Source organism: Grampus griseus (assembly GCF_964374135.1).
Source record: "Grampus griseus genome assembly, chromosome: 3".
NCBI lineage: Eukaryota > Metazoa > Chordata > Mammalia > Artiodactyla > Delphinidae > Grampus > Grampus griseus.
In genome coordinates, this window is record NC_139019.1 from 41730708 (window position 1) to 41744116 (window position 13409).

Genomic DNA, 13409 nt, shown 5'->3' on the forward strand with positions numbered 1-13409 from the left:
AACTGACTCTTGAAATTAGAAAAACTGATCTAGAAAGCTAAAAAGCAATTGAAGCCATCTGATTACATGAGCATGGCTGAACAGCTCTGAGCTCCTTTTACAATGAAAATTGTTTCCTCTGTTAATATCTCTTCTCACCAACTAGACTAAAGAGGACTAGTCAAAGCACATAATATGTGTTCAATAAATGTCCTTGTTAAGTAATTTCAGAAAAAAATGTCTTCATCATCTTCACTGCCTCCAAAACCTGCCCCACCCTTTCTTTTACTTCCCAAAATGTTCTGGAGCTGCTGGGGAGGAATCTGAGCCATCATAAAATGGCTGAGAGTTTGACCAACGTCCTGTTTGACACAGGCCATAAAACTGCAGATTTTAGGAAAAGATTCACATTCCATTTGCATGTGAAGAAGGAGACAGGACCTGAAAAGAGGAAAGTCAGGGAGATAATAATTTTCTTCTTCTTCCCAAGTCACAAATTAAAATGTGCCTTCTGAACACACAAGCTAAACGGAATTGGAACGCCTTCAGGTGAACATCAATGGTACTGAATTTATTGATGATGCTCTAGTCTTTTTCAATATGAATTTTCTGCTTTACTGTTTTCTAATTTTATTTTTACAATAAATGCGTGATATTTTGGTGCTCAAAAAACCACACACACTAAAAGAGCCAGAGTTAGCATTTGCGTTTATATCCTTGCAGAGTTTCCTCTGCACATTCTCCTCTCCCCACATTACTGATGTTCCTCATGACTACTGAAGTGGAAGGGAAGACAGGGTATTTCAATGAAATTTATTCATAGAAGTTTAGAAATTTAGCCAAACATATCCTGCAAAAGCACCTCAACTTTGTACAGCAGCTCTCAGCTGCTCTGCTGCGGAGTCCTGCCACGGGGTCTTCCTTGCCCTGACCCTCTGGGGTGGGATATTTGGAGCTGCCCCAGTCCCAGGCCTCATTGTGTCTCCAGCCTGTGCTTGGCCCCAGGATGAAGTACTGCTGAATCCAGGCATGAGGCCACCTGACATTTTCCTCAGCCACCTCCTCTTGTCATCACTCAAGGAAATGTATTCCAGAACACCAGGGACTCTCCAACAAAGGGAAACAGTAAGCAGGTTACAGGGTGAAGTAAATGTCATTTTCTTCTAATGACCTCATTTCCATACATTAAATTACTGCAGCACATTAGGGTAAACACAGCAGCCAATTCCAGTGTCCCAGAAAATTGCCAGCCCCGTGAAACTAGTCCTTTGGCTACTATGAGAGGAAAAGAATCTCTAACATTTTCAAGGGCAAAAAGATAATCACAACAGCCTTAGCTACTATTTATTGAACATCTGCTGCATGTGGGGCTGTGTGCTAAACATTTTGTATCCACTTTCTATGTTAATTCATTATGGCCAAGAGGAAAGTAGTCAAGACCCTGAGTTCACATTCTGACTCTGCCACTTCTCAGCTGTGTAGCGGCAGGTGAGTTGCTTAACTTCCCTGTGCTTTAGGATCCAGGCCTGTAAAGTGACATAATGAGTAGTATAGAACAAAGCTTAGAATGGCACCTGGGACATGCGGAATGTTCAAAATGATTTCAATTGTCATTACTACTATTTTCCCCCTTTTACAGATGAGGAAACTGAGGATTAAAAGATATGTCATTTGCCATAACTCACAGAGTTAATCCAGATCTTCTGACCTTAGAGGCCAAGGCACTGTCCTCAGTCATCAATGGTCAGCAGTGGATCAATGAGCAGCAACAGTGCGCCCAATTCCTAAATTATATTCTCTCTCCACACTCACACACCAAAGGCAGAGAGCGTGGGCTGCCGTGCTGAATTCCTACAGACTCGAAATATATCTTAGACGCTGCTTTGGGGAGACAGGAATTGTCACATCCGGGAATGCACTTGCATAAACGGCCTGATATAGAGTCTGATGCCTCGTATACCACAAAAGGGGCTCTCCTCTGTCCCCTGAGTCAAAGCACTGGGCCAGGCCGCTGGCACGGCATGCTTTGGAGAGGAAAGGGCTGTGTGTGTGGTGAGAAGGGCTGCTTTCCCGGTCCACTCGAGAAGGAGAACACACTCCTCTCTCACCATGCCTGGCTTGTGACATTGCCCAGGCTGTGCCTCCACACTGGAGCCTCCCCCTGCCTCCACGAGGACCGACAGTGGGTTCTAATGCCCCTCGTCCCAGACACCCCTCTGCAGGCCCTTTACAGCCCTGAGCCCCAAGGCAACACATCCCCCACAGACTACCACCTGCCATTGATGATATCTTTTCTTGACACTCGCCTCTTGGTTCGTCAAGTAGAAGGAATAATGAGAGGAAAAATAAAACCTTAAAATAATTGGATTCCAATCAGTCAAGACTTTGCCTGCCCTATGACCTCATAACTAGCTAGGGGCTTTAATTCCTGCTGACAAATGTGTTGTCTGTGGGGGAGGTTTGTTTTACAGGAAAACGTACTCTCAGTGTATCATCAACTATTTTGTGATTACCAGGCTAGCCCACCGTGGTGGACTGTTCTATTGTGTCAGTGTCTCCTCCCTATGAGATGGTTCTCCTTCCCTACACCACTGACACCAGGCTTGCTCACGTGACATTCTTTAGTCAGTGAGACGTGAGCACAGTGATACGTGGCACTTCCGAGCATAGACGTGTGGGGTTGTCGCATGCATCCACCACCACTTCTTTTCCCCCTGCTGCAAATACAGCAATGCCCAAGAGAGGGGTTGCTCCTTCAACGTGGACCCTGGAATAAGGGACAGATGGAACCCACAGGCCATGTACAACATACGTGAGAAATAAGCTTTTGCTATTGTAAGCCATTGAGACTGGGGAGTTGTTCGGTACTGCAGCATAACCTAGTGGATCTTGGCTACCATATCCACTAAAGCCTATTTAGACCATATTAATCTAAAATATTATATATTTGCAATGAAAAGTAGTGGAAACTAATGCTCGAAATGATCATCATCAAAAAATACATATTTTTTTAAAGAACTAGGGCTAGACGTAAGACATCTTAATATGACTGACATCATTCTTGCTAGTATTCAAAATGTAAGCTGAACCTGGGCAGGTTTTGATGCCTTTGGGCACATTAAGATCCCACACACAATGCAGTTTTCACCCTAATCCCTTTTTTCCTCCTCCAGAGTTCATGTGTGAACTAGAGAATTTATACTTCCTCTTTTCAGTGTCACTTTCAGAACTTCTGCTGACCTCACGATCTGTTCCCTTAGATGCACCCCAGACAAAGGCGATAGCAGAGCAAAAGCTAAATTCAAGTCTGCCACGTCACCCTGGAGAGAAATGGCTCAACGGTTAAAGGGCAGACATGTGGTTTACTCTGGCTATTTCCTCTAAACTTGACTTCGGATTTTTTATTCCTTAGTCATGTAAAGCTATAGACAGATCAGCTATCAGATCCCTGTACACACAGTTTAAGAATGGAAAAAGAAAGCTGAAAGGCAAGCAAGAAAAGTTATATGCAGGAAGATGGTTTGGAAACATAGACATTTAGAAAATGAAATCACATAGACGCAAACACGACAAGTCAGTCAGATTCCTAGGATGCAAAAGTAAAAAAAAAAAATAAAAAAAAATAAAAAGACTTGAAGGCTTATGCATATAAAGAGGGCATGTGGATGGTCGTAGTGGTAAAGCACCAGTGAAGTTGGAAACAGATGGCTCTGGGTGCAGCTTAAATACACACCCTCTCCTTACATACACACATATTTATATAAACACAACAGTACATGAAATTATGTATATAATTTTACATATTAAGCATAAATGGACAGACATATCCTGTAGGATTTACTCCTGCAACTCTGCTTTGGGTTTCCTTTTAAATTCATCTTTAGTGATAAAAGGATCCCTTCTTATTTCTTAGACACAGCGTTTGAATTTGCTTGGTGCTTTCTGACAATTGTGTTCCATCCTGTGCTCACTACAAAGTGCCCGGTTTTAAAACCAGCACAACGGGAATGAGTAACTGCCTGGGCAAATGGGCACGTCTGCTTGGCTTCACAGGATGAGGACAAGCGAGGGGTCCGCCCTGTAGAGACGCCCAGCCCTGCCCAGCTGCACGGACAGATGTCAGGACTCACCAGATGCTGCGTAAATATAGAAACATCCTCTGTGCTGTTGTCAGAATTGACTCGCACCAACCTCCCGAGTCTAGGGGAACTTACAACTGTAAAGGTTATAGTTCTGTTTCCTGCACTGTCCATGTCATTGGTCACAGCTCTCAGGTCACGAGCTGAAAGGGGCTTTATGGGACCTAAGTGAAGACTGAAACATGCATGTAAGTATAAAGCATATGAAGGCTATGGTTAATGAAATGATCTTTACAGACCCCTGAAAACTGGAAAACACGTAGTTATGGACGGGGGGCTGGCTAGCTCGAACTTGAAATTGGGCTGTGAGGGGCCAACAGATCCATGCGGCTGCTGTTTGTGGATGTGCTTTGCTACGGGGGCCAGAGATGAAGGAGGAAAATCCCATGAAAAGAGCCCCTCAGCCCCCGCAGTCCTGCATGTCTAACTGATCTCGAGAGAAAGAAGGCAATGCCAGGCGAGTGACACCCAGCTCGGCTCTGAGCACAGGAAGGGGGCGCCGGCTAAACTTGGGAGGACAGACGCGTCCTGGCCTGACAGCGGCTGCAGGTGCTCGACGGAGTGTCCATCTGTGGATGCCTGGGGGAGAGGTTGGCTCTGAAACAAATGGTGGCGGTCTCCAGAGGAGCCCCCAGATGTGCAGGTTGCATGGACAACGTGGGGAGGGAAGGGCCTGTGTGGATGTTAAGAGAAGAAGAACCAGTGAGTGGTCAGTGTGCTAATGTGATCTCATTGATAACTAAGGGCCAGAGTGACTTGGGGACATTCAGGTTAGCGCAGTGCTTCTCAAATACTCTGTAGTGAAGGATCAGTGTTTCCCACCAAATCCATTGTGGACCAATAATTTTATAAAATACAATAAAATGTCACAACAATGTCAAATTGCTATAAAATTTTCTGAACACCTCCTTTCATTTCCCATTCTTATCAGTTCACAGACTAGAGGTCCATGGACCACAATTTGAGGAATATAGGGCTAGAGTTTCTATCGCTTTACTTTGCATGGGTTTAGGGAATATCCCCAACCTGATACGGTGGCAGATCTGAGAGAGATTTACAGTCATCCTGGCCCAATCTCACCTTCTCTTTTCTGTTTTAGCCCTTGCTAAAGGGCTTTAGCATTAGGTCTTGCACAGGGGCCTTGCACTAGCTCTTGGAGTCGGCACTTTATAAATTGTCTATGAAGTTGAGCCAATCACCCAATAACTAAGCCTCCTAAATGACATTCATTTTGCTTTCCTGACGGAACCATTATAGCCTGGGAGAGTGAGGGCCACCGACTGCAGTATTTAAACCACATTAGGTGCTTAAAGGCAGGACCTTGACGACAGCTAATACACGAGGAAGCCAGCTTTCAGTAAGATTTTCAAACATGCAAAGATTGTTCTGAGCCTTTAATTTAGAGGTTCCCTTTAAAATACCTGACAACAAAACCAAAAATAACAAGTGGGACTACATCTACTCAGCAAAGGAAACCATCAACAAAATGAAAAGGCAACCTATGGAATGGGAGAAAATATTTGCAAACCACATATCTGATAAAGGGTTAATATCCAAAATATACAAGGATCTCATACAACTTAGTAGCAAAAAAACCCCAAATAACCCAATTTTAAAATGGACAAATGACTTAAATAGACATTCTTTTCCAAAGAAGACTTACAAATAGGCAACAGGCACATGAAAAGGTGCTCATCAACGCTAATCATCAGGGAAATGCAAGTCAGAACCACAGTGAGATATCACCTTACACCTGTTAAGATGTCCATTATCAAAAAGACATGAAAGAACAAATGCTAGTTTGGGATGTGGAGAAAAGGGAACCCTTGCGCACTGTTGGTGGGAATGTAAATTAGTGCAGCCTTATAGAAAATAGTATGGAGGTTTCTCAAGAAATTAAAAGTAGAACTACCATATGATCCAGAAATCCCACTTCTGGGTATATATTCAAAGGAAACAAAATGATGATCTCAAAGAGAAATCTGTACTCCCATGTTTACTGCAGCATCACTCAAAATAGTCAAGGTATGGAAACAACCTAAATGTCAACCAGTGGATGAATGGATCGAGAAAATGTTGTAAAATGTGATACACACACACATACACGATGGAATATTATTCAGCCTTAAAAAAGAAGGAAATCTTGTCATTTGCAACAACATGGATGAAGCTAGAGGGCACCAGGCTGAGTGAAACAAGGCAGACAAAGACAAATACTGCATGGTATTACTTACATGTGGAATCTTTAAAAACAAAAGTCAAACTCATGAAAACAGAGATTAGAAAGTGGTTGCCATAGGGCTGGGGGTGAAGGAAATGATGAGAGTTTGCTAAAAGGGTATAAACTTTCAGTTATAAGATAAATAAGGTCTGAGGATCTAATGTATAACATGGTGATTATAGTTAACATTGTATTGTATAATTGAAATTTGCGAAGAGAGTAGAACTGAAAAGGTAAAAGTAAATATGTGAAGTGATGAATGTATTCATTAACTGGATGAGGGGGAATCTTTTCATAATGTATACATAAATCAAATCATCAGGTTGTATATTTCAGATATCTTACAATTTTATTTGTCAATTATACCTCTATAAAGCTGAAAAACAAATGACAAAATAAAATAAAATAAGATAAAATAAAATACCAGAGCTCCTGAGATAGGCACTAGGTCCTGGGGCTCCTGAGGCGTAGGCAGGAGTACCTGGACATATCAGCCTCAGGATCACAGTTCTGCCCCAGATTCAGGACTGCCTTGGTACAACCTTGGCTGTCACACACACACAAAGATGCTTTAACTCCCTCCCACATTTCTCTTAGTTCTTGCTGCTGAAAGTTTTGCGGTCACTGCCACCTTCTAGCTTCTGGAGCTGGGGACCCAGGATGTGAGGTCACCCCGGGGAGGCCAAGAGGAATTATTCTGTATGCTTAGTCAACATTACAGAAAGTCATAACTGAGGCCCACTCTCTGCTGCCTGCCAAGGTGGCCCCCATCCTGTCAAGTGGATTATACCTCTTTTGTGTGCAGTTTCTGGGCTCCCCAGCCTCCAACTTCTCATCTTCAGTTTTGCGTTGGAACTTTTCCCCACCGTGCCTTCTTAATTATTTCCTGCTTATAAAGGACTCTTAACTTTTCATTTATTCCTTCACCTCAAGGATTACCTTTGGCAGGTGTGTCGGGGGGTAGGTGGGAGGGACTCTTTAAAAGAATCATTTCATTATCTTATTTAGCCTTTTGGGGTAGAGGCCACCAGAGATGTTCCAGGCCAAGAGTACTTTTCTCTCAGCCAGGCTATATTAATCCCTCATTCCTTTGTCGAGCTTCCTAACCCAGTAGAGTGTCTAGTTGCTAGTCGGCAGTAACCTGGAGCATGTTCAGTCAGAAAGGCTAGCTGGCCCCATGTTGCCACTGCTCCATGAGCATCTCTTGCCGCGCAGCCCAGTTCACCAAGAGCCATCATTTCCCCCCACGCCACCCCATCTCCTTTCATCCAAGCATTGATATTTTCATCCATGAGCTTCAAGCACTTAATTTGGGAAAGGATTCACGAAGGTCCCACCTAAATCTATATTCCACAGAAGAACTGTCCTACAAGGAGTGTGGTAATAAAAGGACTCTAAGCATATCTGTTTGGCAAGCTCTCACTCCATATGTAACTCTTGGAGATTTGAAGAGCAAATCAGCACGTTAAAGACTCTAAGTCTTGGAGTAAAGACATCTTTTTCACCCTTCTTTTAGGTACACCTATTGTGTTTATTTCATGAAAAACCACCACTACCATAACAGCAAGAGTTTCATGGTCACCAGGCTAGGGGGTCTTGTGCATCTCTTCAACAGACATTATCAAGTGCCTCGTATGTGACAAGCCCTAGAATAAGGAGGAGAGATATACCAGGAAATAGCACAAACACAGTCCTGTCTTTTCTTTCAGATGTCATGGTAATCCTAAGAAGTAAGTATTTGTTTCCTCATCACTAAGAAGGGATGATAAGGCTCGGAGACATTAAGCAACTTGCCTAATGGTCAAACGTAGGTCTCACTGACTCTGAAATGAGTATTATTAAAAAGTTGACACTATATTGCCTACACTGTATTACTGTGAGCTCAGTGCTGTAATGATGTCTGAGAGGAAATGTGAGGAATCATGCAAGTAATCTGATAGATTCTGCTCTCCACCTTCCAGACACAGCCTGCCTCTTCCCTGGGCTTCACATCTGCATTTATGCTGTCTTCTCTGGTATGCTCACCCCTCTTTGTTGTCACCCATCATAATGCTACTCACTCTGCAGGGGCAGCCTAAGACCCATCTGGCCAACAAGATCTCCCTCAGCATTGCAGTCTATGGGAAATTTCCTCCCCCGAACGCAAGTAGCTCACCCAGTCTGCGCCCTCACTGGACGCTTAGCATAATATATTTTGCATGATTAGCGTACTCTCGAGTATAAGTCTCTTATTTCCCTACTTAGTAAGCCTTTAATTTTTTCCTTCAAGATTGACAATCTTTTCTTATAGCTCTCGGTTACCTCCTGCTAAGCCTTACAATATCCAATCCAGTGTTTCAACACCATCTGACTAAAAGGTTTCATAAATCTCTGCTCTAAACCCTTTAGCAACACGCTGTGACTTCCTTCTGCTTTCTTCTCTCCCTCAATTCCCACCATGGAGGATAGATGGCCCGTTGGTGAGACATGATTCCCTCTATATCATAACCAAACCCCAAGGGGATTGAAGTCACACAGTTTGCTATGAATACCCTTCACTAATCGGTTACTTAACTCTAGGTCTGTGTAAGCTTATATTCTAGACTAGTTTGACAAAGCTCTCAAGGTCAACCCCTCCTCAACACTCTATATAAAAGAACCAAGTACAACTTGGATACACAGAAAGACTAGGACCTAAGGCCATAGTTTGTTCCAAAATGCCATCACTAAAGATAAACACATTCAATGGTGGCATTCAAGGTGAAAAAAATTGGTTACAAAATTCCTTTCTGGGGAATAAATTTTCCTGAAAGAAATAGAATATATATATAAACACACACACGCATACACACAAATATATATGCACATATATATGTATGTATGTGTTTTTATACAAAATAACAAAATGAAAATACACATCGAGTGAATTTCTTAGTTCACACGCACAGAAAGTTTGTTTAGAACTATAGTTCTTCCTGCTTTAAAATAACTGAGTTAAAGAGTGACTCTCAAATTTGGCAGGGCATACAAGCTATGACGAACCTTAAAACATTCACCCACTAAGTATCCTTATCACTACCTTGTCTAACGCTACAAATTCTTACAAGTCTAGAGCCAGGGCTACTTTTTAGGGCGGTATATGCAAAGGAGGCAGTAGCATGGCCACGGGCTGCTGGGCTGGTGGGGAAAGCCCAATGGGCATGGGATCACTGAAGGTGAAAAAAAAGCTGGCTAATTCTGGGTTGCAGTATTTCCATAATCCAAGAAAGTAAAACACACAAAATTTCCGTATAATCGTTGTTGTTTATTAAATTGCTATGTATCTTTTCCTGGTTGTGTATATCAGTCCATCAATAACATTAAGAAGAGACAAACTAAATAGCCACCATGATGGTCTCATTCTCAGGGAACTGATATTCTAAAATAGAGACAGCCCTGGAACACAGGCACGTACAGAAAGGACAGGAGTTGTGATCTGAGCACAGGGTTTGGGGTTGGCATCGGCACTCGGTCTTGGGGCTTAGGATTCCTATTAGTTACATGACTTTGAAACTGTCCAAGCCTCAGTGTTTTTTATGTGCCAAATACAGATGATCAAAGCTTGGTTTTCAACACATTATTTTGTTTAAATCCTTCTAACAACTCAGTTCAGTAGATAAAAAATATAAAACACTATAAAAACATAAATATCAATAGTATTTGAATTCAATCTATTCTAGAATAGGAATATATTTTCTCCTATAATAGTTCTATCAAATCCATAGCTCTATAAAAAGAAATAGATTTTCCCTGATATTTCAGAACATATAGGTCGAGTCTGACAAGAGCAGCAACAGTGGACAGCTGACAGCTGGAGTCACCCCAGAGGTGGGACACAGAGTGCCTCCCATCCCCCCGCCAAGGGGCTGGCTCATAGATGAGGGCGGCAGAGGTCACTCAGGGTCTGCTCCCAGCAGGACCTGACATGGGGGGTCCTGAGGGAAGAAGGCTGGGGCATCTGTCCTCATCATCCCTGCAGCTTCACACAGCATCAGGGACCAACATCCTGGGGAGGCTGCTGGGCCAGCCTGAGCAAGGCTCAACTGTGTCCTGGAGAGAGGATGAGGTGATGTGGTCTTCAGAAGCATGTCCACACCTACGAATTCTGATACAGAACAGAGGGGGCCACTGCTACTTAGGGGTGTTAGGGTAGGAAGAATGCCAAGAACAACTGGACCAAGTGACCCATTGTGTCCATCCCATCTCTAAAATCTGTGGCTCTATTGTTCTCATTCCACACCCATCCAACCTCAGATCAAATGTAAGAACCACCTGATGGAAACATACAATAAAAATCCATTTTCCTTCCTCCTGGCCAGGAGCTGGAGTTGGAAATAAGTCACAGTCTGGGGATAAAAGGCGACACAGAAACCAAGAATAACAGACCTAACCAGCTAGAGGGAGCTGGAAAATCAAACAGCTCACTTTGGAATCTGAGGATAACGTGCAAGTTCTAGGGGAGCGTTCTTGGATACAGGATACAGGGAGGCCAGGGCAGGGCAGATGCAGTGCATGCTGGGAAGGGAAATGAGATGGTGGCTCAGGGCTGAGTCCAAATATTAAATACAGGGCTAAGAAAACTATATGTTTTGCATAGTTCCACAAAGGTGACAACACATTTTTCTTGCTAAACTAATATTCAGTAAAGCAGGTGCCAGAAACTCAAAACTTTCTAAGCTGTAGCGGCTGTAACTCCCCTTTAATCTAATAAAACTGTCTTCAATTACTAAACCAGAGTTTAGCCAGAATAGATGAAAGGTATTTAATCTTTTGCAGCAACCAGATTTACTCTGATTTGAGACCCTCTTTTTAATAGATTGCTGTAGTTTTCAGAATTTTAGGGTGCAGTAGTTTGCTTATTTTTTAAAACACTAAATGGTACCCTAATTGCCTTGAAAAACCCGATGGAAGCATCACACTTATTCTCAGAGAAAAATTATGGAACATAAAAGGCTTCAGAAGAGAAGAATCTGGGCTAACATATCTTCAACTGGATTTTGATAAGGTTTCTTTTTGTGAGCTCAAATGCTTAAAGCACCTAAAAATTTCAAAATTTCTCCTTAAAATTCTTGGTTTTTTTTTTTAAGTTACAAACAGTAACCTTTTTCTCTAGGGTTACAATAGAGGTATGTAAGCTTTATCTATTTCCTGGTTGCATAGCCAAGTTATATCATCTCTTTAAGCCACAAATTCTGACAACTTGCTGTGAATATATCACCTATTTCGCATAGATGTAAGGATTAAAAGACTAGTACAATGCTAGCCCCATGGATCTCGGTCCTGGCTGTACTTCAGAACCACCTGGGACTTAAAAAAATAATGATGGCCAGGACCCATTCCAAAGACTCCCATTCAATTGGTGTATGGTGAGGCTGAGACACTGGTATTTTTTAAATCTTCCCAGAGCTTGAGAACAACTGGCTAGAGTAACCATGGAGTGGCCATAATTAATAAAATGATTAGTGTCTTTTTCCATCTATATTTGACTGAAAATGCATATCAATTAAACAAGTTACAATGCACAGGTTTTTTTTTTTTAACTGAAATATAAAATTTTATTATTTCCTGTGCCACCTACCTCAGTGCCTTTTTTGTGAAATAACAAGTTTTAATTTTTTTCCTCCTTTTTCATTACCCCTGCCATTGGGTAAATCTTTTTCTATTCCTGCAGTGAGGGTACTGAGCCAGAGATGCTACCTTAGATCTTTCCATTCTTGGCAAAAAGCAGTCCAAAGGCTCAGGGCCCCGAAGCAGGAACTCAGTGAAATCCTGAGGGGTTTTCACGATACACAGGGTTTTTATATTCAAAAATGAAAACCCCAAGATCTAGGTGGTCAGGACAGAGCCTGGCTCTCCTGCTTCTTTAAGGACCCTAAGGAGAGAGCAGGAAGAAAGTGCACATGGAAATAAAGATTCCTCCCCCCATTGCCCTTCACCAACACGCCCTCTTCTGAGGAACAGGAGATAGGAGAGAGAGGGGTGGGGAAGACCCAGCCTTGCTTTTGCTAAATTCCTGCAAAGAGACAGTTCTTTCTGGGACTTTGTCACTGTTGTTGATATCACTCTATAGTAAAAGATGACACTTTATACCATTCAGGTAGAACTTTCTAAATAAATTGAAAAACACTTAAACCCAAACACTCAATGAAGTTAAAATCTTACCTGGAGAGATGCTCAGTCCTCTGTTTACTTCTAAGCTAATGATCAGAGCTCGAGCTGTGATACTAAAAATTTGTCGTGGTGCAAAGTTCAAACCATCAGTAACCTGAAAATTAAAGCGTCCTAACATTGCTCCTTTAAAAGAAGAAATTACGTTCTGGTCAATTTGGTTGTTTTGCAAAAGCCACCCACTTCCACGTTCTCTCCCACCTGATCCCCCTGCAAAGTGACCCCTATCAATTTGAGAGAATGTTAACAGTCACTGAGCTCACCAAATCAAATATTGCCAAAACACAAAGTTAAAAGAACATTGATAAAGGTCTAAAATGCATATTCCTGCCTCACCCCCTCCTGAGAGTAATAAAAGAAAGCAAAGATGTTACCTCCAAGAAATTTTTTTTAAAAGTTAAAACATGTTCATACCTGCATTTTATTATTTTGGCATCAATTTATACCAATAAAAGTAATACATGCATGCAATGTACACACACATACACACACAGCCCTTAGCAATTTCTGAACTACTGATAACACTTACTTGATAATAAGAAAAATGAAAACTAGAGGGAAGTAAATAACACTTAGCCCCTCCCCGCAAATAATTTCCCATTATTCATCTATTTCAAACTAGCTGTTTTCCGCTAAGAGGGGAAAGAGAAAAGTGGAGAAAGACTCAGCCCCATTTTTGTTAAATTCCTGCAAGAAGAGAATTCTACTCGCACACTTCTGTCAAGGGATCAATTAGTGAGATCAGAAAAGTTATAAATTAACTTATGTGCGAAACAGAAGTTGAGTCGGACCCCCTATTGATCCCGTTCCCGGGAGTGCTTTACCAATCTGACTCCCAAAGCACCAGGCAGGATCACCACGCGGACAGCCTGATGATCACAATC

The 13409-nt window shown here is 42.2% G+C and overlaps 1 protein-coding gene across 1 annotated transcript in view; it reads right to left on the bottom strand.

The window, feature by feature from the left end:
- The window catches only part of LOC309821318 (chondroitin sulfate proteoglycan 4-like), a gene marked incomplete at both ends in the record, with an annotated part of 63368 nt that overhangs the window by 13171 nt on the left and 36788 nt on the right, over positions 1-13409 (bottom strand). Inside the window, 2 exon segments of the mRNA XM_082652524.1 lie at positions 4110-4282; positions 12520-12651. Coding sequence (XP_082508650.1) covers positions 4110-4282; positions 12520-12651 — 305 coding nt within the window.